At 39.2% G+C, this 17,470-nt stretch overlaps 1 protein-coding gene across 14 annotated transcripts in view; it reads right to left on the bottom strand.

Annotated features, from left to right (window-relative positions):
- LOC106530705 (microtubule-associated protein 2) overlaps positions 1-17,470 on the bottom strand; it is a 91,457-nt gene that overhangs the window by 5,246 nt on the left and 68,741 nt on the right. For 2 of the 14 annotated variants that reach the window (XM_014026390.1, XM_014026391.1), the window contains exons 6-15: positions 16,351-16,527; positions 10,438-10,493; positions 9,076-9,093; positions 8,740-8,916; positions 8,534-8,651; positions 8,344-8,400; positions 6,051-6,358; positions 1,203-1,295; positions 827-919; positions 463-544 (exon numbers count right to left, since the gene is read on the bottom strand). In XM_014026390.1, the coding sequence (XP_013881844.1) occupies positions 463-544; positions 827-919; positions 1,203-1,295; positions 6,051-6,358; positions 8,344-8,400; positions 8,534-8,651; positions 8,740-8,916; positions 9,076-9,093; positions 10,438-10,493; positions 16,351-16,527 (1,179 nt within the window). Of the gene's footprint in view, positions 1-462; positions 545-826; positions 920-1,202; positions 1,296-6,050; positions 6,359-8,343; positions 8,401-8,533; positions 8,652-8,739; positions 8,917-9,075; positions 9,094-10,437; positions 10,494-11,082; positions 11,221-11,364; positions 11,622-11,734; positions 16,528-17,470 lie in introns of those variants that run through there. The other 12 variants (XM_014026395.1, XM_014026392.1, XM_014026396.1 and 9 more) reach the window with 10 other exon arrangements.

Raw genomic sequence — 17,470 nt, 5'->3', positions numbered from 1 at the left:
GGGGCATCTATCTTCTAACGTATCATTCGGGGGCATCTATCTTCTAACGTATCATTCGGGGGCATCTATCTTCTAACATATCATTCAGGGGCATCTATCTTCTAACGTATCATTCAGGGGCATCTATCTTCTAACGTATCATTCGGGGGTATCTATCTTCTAACATATCACTCTATCTCTAAGGGAGAGTCCAGCTACCCTGCAGAGAAAACTCATTTCAACTGCTTGTATCTAAAATCTCATTCTTTTGGTAAATACCCTCAATCCGTGACCATGGTACTGGGCACTTTGAATCTGGATATGTGATTTAGACTTGCTTTACCTCCTATATGACACTGTGAGATGACTTTTGTCGTGAATTTGAGTTTTATAAACGAACTTAATTTTGTTTAATACATCGTTTCATTTGACCACCAAATCGACACGCTGTGCTGTTGAGGGAGCGAATGCATGGTACATTACCTGGTCTGTGGTGAATGTTGGACATGGAGTTACATTTGGCGGTGATATGACTCAAGTCGATCTTCTTGGTCTGGATTTGAATCTGAGAGTGGAAGCATAAGGCGCCAAAACATTCATTTGTACCAGAAAAACAGAACATTTCGAAGGGGGAAGCAGAGAAATGAGAGCCATCCATGAGACATAAGGGACAGGGAGGAAGGAGCTGACTGATGTTCAGCCACTATTCCCTGGAGAGATGTTAACATGAGAGCAGGCAGTGATGCTACAAACATTACAGGGAAGAAGAACCGTATAAAAGATAGCAGATGTTTCAAAATTCATCATCCGTGAGTGTTATAAACGTCTAACACTGGTAGTCACTTACGTTTCCCCCGCTTGCTGTGTAGTGGACTTTATCCAAGGAGCCACATTTCGACTGAACGTGGCTGAAGTCCAGCTTAACATTTGGGATCATGACCTGGGGAGGACAGGAGGACTGGTTAGTTCAATGCACACAAGATCTCCACTAACCCATTTACAAAAAAAAAAAAAAACACTGTCCCAGTTGTACATCTTTTACCCTGTTTAAGTGGAAGTAAAACCAAGAAAGACTGTGCTTCTTCACTGCCTTAGAAGTGATTTCAGTTTCATTGAAACAAGTTTGATGGTAGACAAACAGATGGACATATAAAAGTAGCATGGCAGAGCGCTAAAAGCTTAAAAGCGATAGAAAAGAAAGGAAAGAGAAAACAGTTACATACATTGCCTCCTTTGGGCGTGTGCTTCAGATTATCCTTGGAGCCGCACTTTGCTTCAACATGACTGAAGTCCAGCTTCTCACTTAAAATTTGAACCTAAAATACAATTGGAACGATAAAGAAACAAAGAAAAAAATGCTACTTGCGTCTTTGTTTATACAAGCGTGTGGAGAACGTTTGCACTACTCCAAATGCTTTCCTGCTGTTTTCACAGTAGTTTATGGTGTAGATACTCTATAAAGCTTATTTCATGCTTAAGCTTATTTTAGCACTGTGTCCTAGAAACAAAATGACAATGGAGCTGTTTCTATCAGTTATTTTTTTCCCTACATGCATCACTTTACCCTGACCCTGTTTCTACCAAACATTGATGCTAAAACGGTTTATTGAAAGAAAACTGTTATTAAAAAAAATCTAGCCAAGCTAACAGTATTTTTTCCCCTCTGTATTTGCTATGTTGTTAAAGCAAATGTTTTTGGAGTGGGTATTTCAGAATTAAATTTTTAGAATGATGTGGAAAGTAATAATTTTTAAATAGAGGGAAAAAAATATGTATTTATAAAACTATCTGGAGTTTAGACAAGACCTAAGTTACGGAAAGTGTTGAAAAGCATAGTTTTTGTTGGTATACCTTAAAGTGCCTGTGACATTCCTATCCATCGAATACAAAAAGTCAAAGAAAGCACATTTTTTTTATAAGAAACCTTGCATAAAATGTGATTTTTACTCATTTGGTCACATAAATGGCATATTTTCTTTTGTACTTGGATCACCCAAAGTGAAACAGGAAGTGACATCAAAGGGGAACTATTTAAGAAAGAGAACTCTCTAGTCTTTATTGAAATTATATTATTTGAAACCTGACTTGTCTTCATCTCTCTTTGATAGTGACTTAAAATAATCTAAAGAAACATCAGATTCTACAGTCTGTGTCCTTAGCCATTTTACCATTGCTCTAATCCATGCAGACATTCCCTTTTGACATCACTTCCTGTTACTTCAAATGCAAATATCTCAATAACTGTTCACATCAGCAGCGGGAATTTATTTTTGCAATATGTGATTGATGTTATCTTTCCAATAATGCTTTTATATTTATTTAAAAAATGTCATGTCACAGGCACTTTAAAGTAACTTAGTTAATATTTTTATGATATTTAACAAATACAAGTTTTGAAAATCTCTTTTATGCTTTATAAAGTAAATAAAGGCATAGCATTTTGTGATTCAGTGTTTCCCCAGTGTATTATGGGCCTAGCGAGCCACCGTGCTTTACTTGCCCCCTTGTCATGATAAGCGCCCCAACAAAATCCCCCGTCCTGCCCATCAAATCCCCCTCACACTGATGAAAGTTCTGTTACTTTCAGACAGGGAACGGAGATTGCCTTAAAAGTAGGGGTGTCCCGATACCAGTTTTTTCAAGACTGAGTACAAGTACGAGTACTTCAGTTTAGGTACTCACCGATACGATACCAAGTAGCGGGGTTAGGGTGGATTATCTGTTCAACTTGTTGAATATTAAACAATGAAAATGAAATGCAATTATCATAGAAAAATTGCTGGGTAATTATTATGTTTGACAATAAAAAGGTAGTGCAAACTCTGACAAGTAGATAAGTTGGTATATATATAAAACACCATAACTTTTGAAACCATTTATTTTATTTCAAACAGGCTCTTTTTTATAAGGCCACACTCCCTCTGAATATATTAACAATACAAATACTGCAAAACAAATGCTGTTGCATACATTAAAAAACAAAATGTTATTTTTTTACATTTTCCTCAACATGCAACTACCAAATTTAAATTAAAATGTTACCTATAACGTAAATTTTAGCAGCACATCTATAGAAGTTTACTCTGCTTCAGTCTTAAACTTAAAAAAATGACTAATAGTAATAAAGTGCAGTAAATTTCAGTTCAAACTTAAATGGAACAACTAAAACAAAATCTCAGAAGAACCACAGTGAAAAATAAAATGCTTTTACAACAAACTTCCTTCCATATTCTGCTTATGTCTTAGTTTGTTCTACAAGAAAGAAAAAAACAGCATTGAAGTTACTGCAACAACTGCAGCATAGTGCTGTTTATGAAGTCTACTGCTAGCAGCAGCAAACTCTTTGAATTCTTTGTCATGTCTTGTCCTCAAAYGTTTAATCAAATTGCTGSTGTTAAAACATCCAACTTTCTCTCCTCCYCYTGACAGTTAGCAGAGCACAGCAGACAGTCTGCTTGTTTGGTGTCCTCCGTGCCGATCTTAAAATATCTCCAAACTGCCGACATGTTACTTCTTCTTTTACCGTCATCGTTCTTCTTCTGTTATTCGGRGGTGCGGTCGGAAATAACTTGTCAGTGCGTTAGCGCCMCCGCCTGGTATGGATTGTTGTTTACCCTTTGTGCTGCAGCGCAGCACAGGAGGAGACAAAAGCGGTATCGGTTAAGAGTATCGGCCGGCTTTTACGAGTACGAGTATGAGTACTTGATGCTGGTATCGGACCCGATACAGATACGACACCCCTACTTAAAATGATAAATGACATGGACCTAGCTTAGCAACAGATGACCCCCGGCCCCTGTATTACAAACCTAATTTGCCAAGTTTTCTGGGGGAAACCCTACATGATAAAATTGCATAAAACCTGCTGGTGTTACAGGACTGTTTAAATTAAGTTTATCCTTGAGWTGATGCAGTTATGAAAAATAAATGAGTTGTGGGTTACTCTCAGCTCCGACCACACAAAACTTTAGCTGAATATCTGACTGAGTTGTAGACATTTGTGTGTTTTCTGAGCTAAGTTGTGACAGCCTCCTGAAATGTTACTCAGCTGTAGATTTAATGATTACGTTCTGAAAACAAAAATCTTGAGCCATCAGTTAAGTATGTGTTGGAGACGACTCTCAGCTTCTACCACACTAAACTTTAGCTCAGTATTTGTAAAACTGTCCGTTCTATAGCCAGTTGTGTGTTTTATTAGGGGTTAACTGGCTGTTGAGGCCATTTGAGTTGCGCTGCCTCTAAAATTGAATAGGTTGTATTTGAACATCTATTTTATTCCTTTTTGAGAATGAGAAATTCCTCACTGGTTCATGAGGTATTTTGCTAACAGATGCATGTAGACATCCTCATCATCGCCTTTGTTCTCTGGCCCTCCTCTCATCCATCACAAAAAATGAATAAAAAGGTGCCTCTCTGCTGGACGGTAGGAACATCTGTAATACAATTAGGAAATCACGTCTATCAGACATACATCTAACAGGACAAAGATAAGAGGAGGGATTTTATCCTCATTTTTATGACACTCATTTTTTACTTTTATGTGGGGCAGACATGACTTTATATGAGGAGAATTAATCTAAAAATTGCGTCCCTAATAGCCCGGCCAACTGTTTTTATCTCTGCAATAAAAAGACTGCTTTGGGGAAAACACTAAAAAGCAGCTGTTTTGGGGGGTAATTGCTACAAAATGTAGAAGAGGATGTTAAGTGAGGTCTTTTTATGTTCTCTCAGCGAGTCACTGCTGGTTATTTTATAAATACTGAACGCTGGAGCAGAAACGACGAAAAAGTGGCTCCCAGGGGAAAACAATTCTGCTTCGTTCCTTGGAGCCAATAAAAAAAAAATGAGGGATGTTCTTGGATGGATGGTTGGTACTTTTTCTTCCCTTTTTTTAAAATCTTGCTATATTTAGAAACATGTCAGCAGTACAGTTGATCCGGCTTCGGCGAGGCAGAAATATTGGGGAAGAGGAAGGGAGAGGGGAGGAGGAGAGACTGTGTGGGGGACACCGTTCTTCATTCAGACTGACTCAGATGGCAGCAGACAGAGCAGAGGAAGCAGACGCACAGAGACACAAAGCAGGAGCACAGAGGCGGCTAAGAAAGTGATTGAGAGTGAAAATATTGAGAAAGATATGTCAGTATTTTATCACATTTCTACTTCTGAAAGGGAAAATATGAGAGTAAGGGTTCATTTTTTGGATAAGCCTGARAAAAAAGTATATCTGTATATAATGAATTATGCTGTTACAAAGTCAAATTATATATTTAAATTTATCAAAAACAGTACATAATTTTAGTATAATTTGCATTAAAAATGGAACACAAGTTTGTCATTTACTGCCCTCATGTGGCAGGAGCAGGTATAGCTGTGAATTTCTGGAAAATATCTTCTAAAAAGTCGACCAGTATGTGATCAAATAAATACATAAAATTTACACTTTTTTCTCTCCATTTCAATCACACTACTGAGACCCCTGGGAGACTAAGTTTGCTCAGGAGTTCAAGACAATTCTTGAAACTAAAAAGTACACTTCCTAGCTGCACCTGAGATACCTTTTCCTCACCTTGGTGTGATTTCTTTACCAACTGAGGTCACATGGGGGCAGGGTTTAAAGGTGACYCAGAGCTTAACGCCTTAGAGCCAGCATGGGTGGTAGTCACAGACCCAAGTTGGTGAGTAGGTAAGACATGTTGGGGGCAGTGACTGCAGCTTTTGTCTCACCAGTGCCACTGGTGTCACCCAGTATATGTGCACTGCTTAATTAGTACAGGCACACATAGCTGCAGACTCGACTGGTGTATTTGTGAACMATGGTGGCTTAAAGATAGGCTGGTWTTTAMACCCAGATTGATCACACACATGATTTAGACGCACCAGCTAAATTATGCTGAAAAGACTCCAGGAACACAAAAAAATCTGCYTTTCTCAGAACAATTCCAACTAAAATCTAGAACTACCTGGTGTCAATGTCCAACAAAGCCCTCCACTATCAGATGTAACTACAACCAATGGATAAAGACTTCCTGTCAGAATACCTAAATCGCTCTCCAGCTGCATGTTCCTGTTACCTGTCCTCCTTTCGGCTGGTGTTTGAGGTTGGAGGTGGACCCGATCTTGGACTTGACATTCTTCAGGTCAGGCAGGGGTTGGTTGATGACCTTCAGCTGSCGCTGGGCGGAGGATGGCGACTTGGGTGGGGTTCGGATCACCGCCACCTTCTTCTCCTGGAGGACGCTGAAGGACTTGGGCGTGTGGCTGCCGGGAGTGCGCGAGCCTGGGGTGCGGCAGGAGTAGCTGGGGGGCGTGCCGGGCGTCACGGCTGAGCCCGGGGTGGAGGCGCCGCTGCGAACTGACCGGGAACGGGCTGAGTCTGTGCCTTTGAAACGGAAACAAGACACCGAGAACGAAGGGTGAGGAGGTCTGAAAACAAACATGACCGAGTACAAATGTGTGGACTCCATCTACGTCTGATAATGATGATGAAACAACGATGAAAGAATATACGCTGTACAGTTGAAACGAAATGTGCTCAGGTTTTAAAAAACAAACAACCCAGATCAAACAACAGTGAGAGCCCACACTCTGGCAGCTACATTTATTGACTCTCTGGCAGCTTGTTGCTGAGTTACCAGAAAAACATCCAGTAGGATTTTAGCCCACAGAGTGCTGAATGATAAACACACCTGGTGTTTTGGACTCCTCGTGGCCTTTGACAATTACCAGCAGGTTTAACTGCAAAGCCCCTTTCTTTCAGAGTGAATTATTAAAGCTCAACCTGCAAATGAGCCTTAACTGGAACACGAATGTGACAYGTCACATCAAAGATTAGGTCAGAAGGTAGCGTCGAGACATAACAGGTGCATTGTTGGAAAAATGTGTGATRATTGTATTTTGTCAGAATATAAAAAAATACCTGATCTATGGATCCCTTGAAGAAAAAGACTGAAATATAATCTTAAACAATGCTTTGAGGCACCTTTCTGAGCATTTTGAGCAGAAAAGTCCTAAATTGTCACCAACTTACTTGTTCGCTAGCAAAGCTGCCATCAATACGAGCTGGGAAATCTCGATATTCAATACGGTTTAAGGTTTCCTTTTTTAAAATGGCWWCAAGAAAACCTYAYAWWWKRWWMYKGRAWKGRAAAAAAATAATATTTCCACGTTACTACAAACAGGATTCAGACAAGTGCTCCAGGGGTCATCATAATTAGCAGAATAAAAAAAGGCCACACCTCTGGAGCCGCGATTATCAGAGTGATTTGTTATTGAAATGTAGCTGTAAAACAAWACAGGATTCGGAAAATGTGCTTAGCTTAATTTGACCAAAACTACATTCCTAAATGGATTTGATGGGCCACTTATAAACAAACACCTTCCTAAAATAAGTTTTTCAGGAAACACAACTCTAACTGAAAGATTTAAAATAAGTTTTTGGGGATTCCTGACTAAATTAAAATAACTTAAACCAGTGGTTCCCAAAGTTGTGGTCTGGACTTGAAACATCAAGTGAGGGTCCCCAGATGATTTCCAGACATCAATTTACAATGCAAATAATACAGTATGTTAATGGAACTTTCACTTTAATTGTTGCAAAAAAAATARCATAAAAGAATAAAAGCAGTATCATAGTTATTATGTTTGTTTATTGTTATTATGCCCATTTTTAAACAGAGCTATGTGTAAGGCAGTACTATCTTTAGACAAAAGTTTCTGCAGCAGTTATTTTGTGGGTCGAAGGCTGAAATGTTTGAAAGCCACTGACTTGGATGATCATTTTAGGAAGGTGTTGATATGTGACTTGGGCTGGCAAAATTAGTCAGAATAAGCACAAGCTGCAGTGCAAAACATTACAAAATACTGGTTTTTGATGCCTCGTGGGTCCGGTTTCTAAGATGGCATATAATCTTCCTAATCCACCTTTAGATCAAAGTTTTCTAACAGGTATGTCTGCAAATAATTTGTTGTTTCATAGCTCTTACAATTTCCTTTGAAACTGACAATTTTCCTCTGCTGACTGCCGAGAAATCCCTTCATTTAATGTTTAGCATAAATGTTGGACATCCAAATGTTATCACTGCAGATCAACAAAAATCTCATTTTCAAACTGGCACTCGTAAAAAAAAAATCTTGTTGCTAAAACCAGGCGATAAATTGCCAAGTTTTAACAAACTACGTATCATTTTTTAGCCTTTGATATGGAGAACATGAAAACAGCATTTTGCCAGAATGGGTCACAGCTTAACACTGGGTTCTCAGAGGAAGAACCAGCAGGACTTTAGCCCACATTTGTTGTTTTGGACAAGTTAAGGCAGCTCATGAGGAAGGAGTGATGGGTCTAACGGGAGCTACTAGGTGGTCTACCTGCCATACTAGGGGCCCTTCCAGACCTGCCGTCCCCTCTGGAGTCTGTTCGGATCGCTTTGAGGGGCGGGAGGCAAAAGGATACGAAGGTTGAAAGGGAATGAGGGGGAAAAAATAGCAAAACAGGAAAGATTAAAAACAAAAAGTTGCACTGGAGAACTTAAAGGCAGAGAAGTGAGTGTAATCTTACAGGTTGGCCTGGAGGGGGTGCTGTTGTCTTCTTGTTCAGCAGCAGGGATGTGGCGAGTCAGAGACTTGGCTGGCCTGGGGAGGGATGACCTCTTCTCAGGGCTGCGGTACACTCTCTCCTGAATCAAACAAACGCCACAGACACAGTCAGCTCCGCTACGACAAGTTAGACAACACCGTCCCTTTTTCTTTTCCTCTTTAATTTACCTTCCCTGCCAATTTGTTTGGCAAAGGGGGCGGGTAGGAGCATGCGGAGGAAGAGCGGGCCTCGCAAAGCTCTGCTTCCACGAGGGGGCTCCGTTTAAGTATGCAGGCAGAGCCTGGGCGGGGGGAGCCCCCGCCGCGCTGCATTGCCATCTTTAACAGAACAGCCCTCGTGGGGCTCTGGGGGTGATCGATGGAGGGGACAGAGGCGTACAGATGACGTGCAAGGYGGATGGATGGAAGAGGTGAAAAAAATAACAAATAGAAAGGAAGTATTTCATGGAGAAACAAACAGATGAGAGGAAACGTTTTATGAATGCTGACAAAGTTCATACTCACATGTTTTCTCTGTCGCGACTGACACAAAGACAGAAGGTGGGCATGCAAAACAAAGTTATAGCAGACGGCACAAAAAAAAAATACAGAAGCAGAGGCAGGCAAAATTCAGTGTTAATATGATCATGCAAAGGAGTGAAGGAATATATATATATATATATGGTCGTTTGGGTTTAATGAAAGAATAAGCACAGAAAACACTTTATTCCAGGAGGAAAAAAGTGTTCTGGCCTAAAAAAAGAGCACTTCCTTCCTAATAAGAAATTTATTTAGGTCTGTTTCTTGCACACTTATTTAAAACAAACTTGCCATTTTATGAACTTAACATCTGAACCTGTTCTTTTGGATTTGTGTCATGCTTAATTTAAAGTATACTGGCTGCTTTTATCAGTCAGAAGCCAAATAAAACACTTTCAGTGTCAAATCAGAATAAAATCAGAGTGAAGAAGTGAGCTAGAGGTAATCCACCATTGCAAACACAAAATGGCTTCAAATTGTGGCAAAAAGAGATATGCATTCCTTCAAAACTTCTAGTTTTATTTATTATTATGAAACCTAAAATGGATATTTTAAATATATATTTATTTTAAATGGTTTAAAATTACATTTTGATTTAATTTAGCATTAAAAATAAATGGGAAAGCGCACTTATTTTCATTTACTGATTAAGAATTTTGATTTAAAAATTTTGGATAAAGTACAGTACACTGCTACGTAACTATACAGTAAGAGAGAAAAGAAAAAACAACTTTAAACATGTAGAAGCTGCATTATTAATGAGTTATAATGCAAGATCACGATCAATTCAAAATGTATGGTACCTAATGTAGTCTAGTGCAGAATATAAGTGTTACTAAATTTAAAAACAAAATTAAAAAAAGAAATTCTGAGCCATTTTTGTCCCAATAATTCTCAACCCTGACATAAACAAAGGTGGCAGATCTCAAAACTGGAGATTTGAAACCTTCACACCAGAAAAAATACTTCTTTGTTACCATCTTTCCCACTAAACAAAATCTACCTGATCATTTAAATGAAGATAAAGCAATTTCTAAAATTTCATATATATAACTGTGTGTATATACACACAAATATGTTATACATTTTATCCTGCATAGACATACAAAGATCCCCGGTGTAAACAATGACACTGGTGTGCTTTTTACATTCAGTGATTTCTGACATAAAGAACACCTACAACAACTTTGAAATAAAAATCCCCTAAACACTTCATTTAGTTTGTGCACTTTGACATATTGTTCCCTCCAAAAAAATGTGAATTTGTACTTTAATAAAATAAAATAATATTTAATGCTTGTACTAATAGTAATCGCAACCACTTTATGTGTATGTGATATTACTTACAGTAGGTCTCTCTCTGGACTGCTGCGCCACACTGAGGGGGTGGTGGTGCTCTACACCTGTGAGGCAAACAGACATGTTACATATAAACCAGCAGGAGGTGCCATCGGCTAGAAAGATATGCATGCACACAAAGTGCACTCATGTTATGAACAGAGAGCAACACAGCAAAGAAAAAAATGGCATTTAGCACTTGTTTTATTGGGTTTAGTTGATTGCTATAGATTTAAAGTGTTTACAGAACACACAACCTGCAACATGCGACCAGTATTAGAAATAAAAAAAGATACCCGAGTCATTAAATACCAAAAACAAACAAAAGCAGCACTGAGCAGAATAAAGCACAAATGTGAAGCGAAGCACAAGTGAGTCCTCCACTTTTCAMCAAAAGAAATGAAGCAGCTGAATTAAACTTTTAAACAATGGATCAGCAGGACATGATGTTTGCCAGCTACAATGCATTTGCTTGATTCCTCAATGAGCCAAAAATAAAGAGAGATAGACAAATTGGATTTCAAAACCCACTTTTGTTTCTAAAAGGACTTATTTTTAATCATTATGAAATCAGTTACAAAGAAAACTGGATTGTGTGTTTTTTTAAATCTCTCTCTCTATTCAAGGCGCTGATACCTGGTGACAAGTGTTCACCTGGGGCCTTGCGTCTAACAGAGCCATGTAGTGGAGCAGGCTTAGGGTGTCTGGCCGCCACTTTGGCCCCACTTTTTCGAGACGGAGAGCGACTTTGGAGGGCTGACACCTTATTTTGGTCAGCCCTCCGCACGCCTACTAGCAAAGGGGAGAGACAGGATTATACCAACATGGAAACCTCATTTAAACACCAACAAATCTGCAATTAATATCAAAGTTTTCTGACTACACATTGCAACAGTACTTGTTTTCTGTCTGAAAACTTTAACACAGAATAGGAACCTTTCTTTTTCATCTTCTCCTCTATTGGCGGATGGTGGATGGGTGTTTTGCGGGACACTTTACAATCAGCAGTGCTGGGACGGCCCCGTCCTTTAGTGAGGCCACGTTTAGCAAGTCGGTCTGCCACTACAAGCGTTCTGGTAGAACTCTTGGTAAGAGGGAGGGCTTTGATCTGCTCAGTCATGATACTTTTATCCTCATCTGTAGCAGAGAGGGCAAAAGAGAAGACCAATTCTCCATGCTACCAAGGAGCTATCCTAAACCAAGACACATTTATTAAAAATAAGATTTCTGGTACTAATTTTCTTTTGATATTACAAAACTAAGTATAGAAGTAATGCATATTGACAGTTTTATAGGTTTTGGGTACCTTGTGAGTCCATCCAGCCACTGTCTGTTTCAAGGATAGACACATCCATTGTAGTTTCATCGTTGCCAGCCTGGCTTGTTGCTTCCACGCCAATCTCAGTTTCTTCCTCTTTTGTTGCATCCCCTTCTCCCATTGTTTTCTTTTTCTTCCCTTCATCTACTTCACCAGAATCTGCTTCTTCTGCTTTCTTCCCCTTAGTTTGATTTTCCTTTATCTCTTCATCCTTCAGCTTGTCTATCTTTATACCATCTTCTTTTTTATCCACTTTCATGTCTTCAGCTTCACCTCCATCCTCTGACTGCGGTGGTAAGTCATGGTCAGAACATGGAGACAAGTGCGAACTGTCCGTTGCAGGCTCCCCTTCGTCACTGTTTAGGGCACTATGACTCCATTCTTCAGCTCCAGACACAGGATCATCTTCCAGCATCTGATCACCTACCATCAGCCTCACTTGGTCTTTTTTTGGATCCTCAGATCCAAGTTCTTTAATTGGTCTCTCTTCTGATTTATCCATCTGGTGGTGCTGAGGCTCARTCAATTCTACCATTATCTCTTGAGGTTCTTCGGCTATCTCAATGTCATCCTCTTCCTCAACTTCTTCGTCTACTTGTGTTTGAGGTATGATAATGATTGGAGAACATAAATGTGGTCTTGGAAAATCTTCTGTCAGAGTCAGCTCTTGTGGCTGAAATCTTTTGTCTATMCCCGAATTCTGATTAGTGTCTGAGGTCTCCTGCATTTCCAGTCCTTCTGATCTTGCTGGTTTCGAATGCTCACTTTGAATTTTAGAATCTTTRTTCTCCTCCATGCTACAGTGTAACACTTGAGAGGATGTTGAAGGCTTGCCTATGTTGTTCATGTCTTTTTGATTGTCTGTTTCTTCCAGAACTTCGTGGTCGGGTTTAATTGTCTCTTTGTCTAACTCAGGCTTCTGATCAACACCCTCTGAATAAGAGGTCATCTCTGTTACATCTTCTTTCACTTCCCTTCCTTCAGAGACTTCATTTTCTGRATGAACTTCAGCTGGGGAAACTTCGGTTGGGGACTTAGGGGTGATGGGAGTGAGAGACACTTCGCTTCCAATTTCTGCTGGAGTGAAAGTAAATGAGTTGTCGGGTGGGATGGGAGAAGCTTCTCTWGAGGGGTCTTTTTCAATGTCGACCTCAGGGATTGCTTGGATTTTTATGTCCCCAGGCAGGCCTGTCTCTAGACGCAACTCAGTGAGTCTGTCTTTCGAAGTTGTCATTGGGATACGTAGGCGATCTGGTTTTATCCCACTTGTCACAGCTTTTTCAAGAATCAGGCTCGTCTTAACAGGTGAATCTGGTTTTTGAGAAATCTTTGTGACAGTTTCTKTCTTATCACTTGGCTGTGTTTGTTTTTGAATATCTTTAACATCCAAGACTCCAAGATCTCCCTCTATTTCACTGTCCAGAGAGGGGAAACASTGTTGCAAAGTGTACCCAGGACTGGGTAGATCAGCAGGAGAAGGCATTGGTGCTGAACACTCACTAAACACACAGTAACCAAGTTCCTCCAGCTGMTGTTCCCCTGCCACCACTTTTGATATTTGATCTGCCATGGCAAACTTGTCCAATGAACTCCCTACAAGACCTGACACATTGGCGGGGACTGACTTTCGTCTTGTGTAATCCATCTCCTTCCTCATTAATGATGGGCAAGGTAGAACTCCAGCCAAGTCTAACATCTCAGAAAGGTTTTCTGATTGTTCAAAGCTAGAGCTGTGCTCATCAGATAATGCTTTTGGTTTTGTTGGGATATCTTCATTTGATGTAGCAGATGTTGGGGTAATGGAGACTGTTGGGGGAAACTTTGGTGTGCAACTCTCGACAASTAGAGCTGAGGGAGGAAATTCTGATTTATCAACACTACCGCCAATTGGATACAAGCTTTGTGAAAATGGTCTTGACTCGTCTGCCTTTACGGTATGTACCGCTGAAGATCCACCAGGAACRTCCAGGGACAAACTTTGCTCTAATGACATTTTACAAAGATTTATCCCGACCTCTTCCCCTTCCTGTTCAAGTTTTTCCACAGTACATTCATGTTCCCCGCTTGACTTTGTCTCTGATTTCAAACTGAGTTCATAATAGCTCTGCGTCAACTCCTCTTCTTGACTTTGTGAAGTTGTTTCAAAGTAAGTTTTTGACCCGGAGCATTGGTCTACTGGTGTWTCAAATGTAGCTTTCAGTGTTTCTTGACTTGAGTCAACGTTCTGAACACTACTGTCTTGGTCATCCTTACCTATTTCTTGAATCAACTCTCCTATCAACTCTGCTTTTTCRTTGCTTTCGTTGATAGGGGCATCTGATTTGTTTGGTAACGATATTTCCAAGTTTTCTTCAGTGTTAAGACTTGGTTTGTCCTCTGTCTGTAAAATTTCCTCATGTTCCATTACAGTTGACTCCAAAAGCTTGGAGCTTTCAATAGCTTTTTCATCAGCTTGCTCAAATGAAGCAGCTTCAGTGAGATCCCTCTCTTTCACAGGGGCAAATGGGGATTCATCCAAGGCAAGTTCTTCGGCTTTTGGTCTCTCATATAACAGTGTCAGGTGACTTTCCTCTTCTTTCCTCRCGGACTCAGAGGACGCCTCGCTCTCTTCTGGTCCAGCTGTGAGTTTGAAGGTTACTATACAAATGAGTCATTAGCTAAAAGCTTTGCTTGCAGCATCCACCAAAGCTAAGCCCATACAGCCGAGGTTTTCTGCACACAGATACKGTAACTCTCCATCAAGCAAAACACACAGCACAGTGTATTTTGTGGCAGGCCACAACAGCACAAGGGGAGGTCAGAACATCTAAGGCAGCGTGCAGAACTGGAATGAAGGAATGAGTTGCATGATATTAGATGACAAAAAATAATGGTACAGTACACCTGTTGAATTTCTATTGCAAAACAGTTGAGGTGGCAATTGTGGAAAACCTGTTGATTGTTTTTGAGTTTCAAATAATGCAATCCTTAATAGTTTGATAATAAGTGTCCAATAAATGGGAATTTTAACGACCAATTCTAAGCAACAATAGGAAAACATTTTTATTCTTTATTTTGAGACAARATGGAAACACTGAAACATAAAGCAAATGATTTACAACAGACTTATACATTTAGCGCTACATTGTGAASTAATCATACAAAACCCAAGCTAAACCAAAATATTTCAGCAAAAGCCACATAAAATGTACAAAACAGTAATTCTGCCAACATTTAGATCTACAATGACATTTTTAGACAGTGGTACTTGCATTTGCAATGTAGCTGGCAACACTAAAGTGCAAAAATGATCAACCATAATATGGTTGATTATGTGCTTGTAAAAAGCAAATGGTTGTGTATTGCATGAAATATAGCTCAAAATCAAAATGCTGTTACGCCATTTGCAGATGAGAACTTTTGGTATTGAAGCAAAAGCTTACAAAGTTGAGAGCAACAAAGCAGCAGTGAAGCTTGAGCTGCATTAGAATTGACATGACGCCAAAGGTAATTTTGCTCCTCCTACATAGTCATGTTACCTCGGGTAAAGCAACCTCYGACAACCTAGACAGCTTTAATAGTGGACGTTGTGAATCACCAGAGATATCTGGGGAGACATTTTTGAATAATCAGCCACCAATGAGGTAAAGAAGTTTGATACTGAGTCATACATCAGTTCAGCGAAGTTATTTTAAAGAAATCATGGAGAAACTYAAGTTAAAGCCCAAGTCTTCTGAAGCCAGAGGAAGAACAAAACAGTGCAATAAACTTGTGCTTGCGTAAGACTTACAACAGATACTTAGAAACTTAAACTGCAGTTACTGAACTACTTGTTTAGTGAGCAATCCATTGTTAGAACTCACTTAAATTTAGTATGTACTAAGAGTGTACATTTCACATAACACAACCAATTAAATAAGCAAAATCCGTTCATTGTTAACTGTTTAATATCAAAGACTAAACTTATGTAACCCAAAGTTGCAACGTAGATCTACACATAACTGCATTATTTAAATATTACCTTTCATTTTATCTATTTGATACTAATACAACACAACATATAAAATTATGAAAATCAGTACATGGTAAATCTACTTGTGCTTACCTTTGTACACACAAAAATTTGGTAGTTCCTGTCTATAACTGTTGTATTCAGCTGTTATGAGGAGCTACAAGCCTTTAGCCATTGCTTGCACTTCTCCAGAATCTGTTTAGGTTTTAGGAATGGAAAAACAAAACAAAACTGTATTCTGTCCTTTAACTTCTCATGATAACACATGTCAAAATTGATATTTAACTATTTTTAAGAAGATGCTTAACAAAATCTGCTATAAAGGCTCAGCGTTGGTAATGGAAATCTCAATAAAATTTGTTGGAGAAAAAAGCTCAGGCAGTTTCTGCAGCTAGGAGGAGTGTCACTTGCCATGATCACTCATTTAACAAGGTACTGGCTTGTTTTACAGGTGGCGTCATGTCAATTTATAAACCAAGAGAAGAGAGTAGTTGTACTCAATACAGAGCCCAAGAGGTTCATGCATGATTGGTAACGGACAACCACACACACTCATAAAGAAAAAAAAGTGGCCATTTTCCCACTCCAGCTGTATACAGAACCACACACACACCTTGATGACTTCCTCCATTGATGGCCTCAGGCGTCTGGACTTTGTGGATGCCCAAAGCCTGGGGCTCTCTTAAACAATCTGTCTGTTCTAAGTGCATGTCTCCGTCTTCATGATAACTGCTGAGCTGCTCTGGAGCCTCATCCTCAGGCTGCTGCTGACTGACAACCTCTAGTTTCRCTTTTTTGGGGACGGGAAGGGAGACAGATRGATGAAACATGGAGAACAAAGCTGAATGATATGGGTATATATGACACTTATGGAGATGCATGGGATGCAAACAGACACYCTCGAGCCTCGTCTAAACATAAAAAGAGGGAATTAATTGGGGGCTTTTAATTATATACTTGAATCATATGTTTTCCCCAGAATGGAATGATAATTCCAGCTACAATGAGTCTTTAAAACAATATAAAAGCTTAGCAAGGTGGTGAAAGCTTCATGCTGTGATATAATAAAAAAGGAATAATAAAGAAGTATCCCCTCTATATTCTTCAACTTCAGTTTGAAACTTAGACTCAATTGGGTTCCAACAGGACAATGATCAAAACTGGTTTCTCTGATTAAGCAGGTTAACATTAGGAATCYTGAACGGCTCTCTTATAGTCCTGATCTGAACCCTATTTAACATTTGTGGATTATGATTATATATCAATTCCTTTATTCATTTCATTAAAACAAAACAAATAAATTTTTATACGATAAGAAGAAAAATATAAAAAATATATATCTAAAAGCAAGAAGACCAACCAAATTAAACTACCAATTCTGTCAAGAGAAATGGTCAAATATAAGATAAGAATTATGTCAAAAACTTGTTGATGGATATAAAAGTCTGTAGTTCTGGAGCATCTTACTAAAAGACATTTTAGCAAATATTAGTTGGAGTGATTATATTTAAGTCTATRTGTATAATTTTGCCCAYGTCTAAATTAAAAACCATTGCATCKGTTTGTGGTATAGTCTTTTCACCCAGGAAACAAGTGTTGCAATAAATCATTAAAAGCCCCCAATATGTCTAACATTCACACCCATGATGAGTGTATAAAACTTTCTGACCACAACTGAAATTACTTTTGAGAATTACATCTGAGAAAGACTTCAAACTACAGCTGTATTATTA

Source organism: Austrofundulus limnaeus, unplaced genomic scaffold (genome assembly GCF_001266775.1).
Source record: "Austrofundulus limnaeus strain Quisiro unplaced genomic scaffold, Austrofundulus_limnaeus-1.0 Scaffold549, whole genome shotgun sequence".
Lineage (NCBI taxonomy): Eukaryota > Metazoa > Chordata > Actinopteri > Cyprinodontiformes > Rivulidae > Austrofundulus > Austrofundulus limnaeus.
This window is presented reverse-complemented; position numbering and strand designations above follow the sequence as displayed.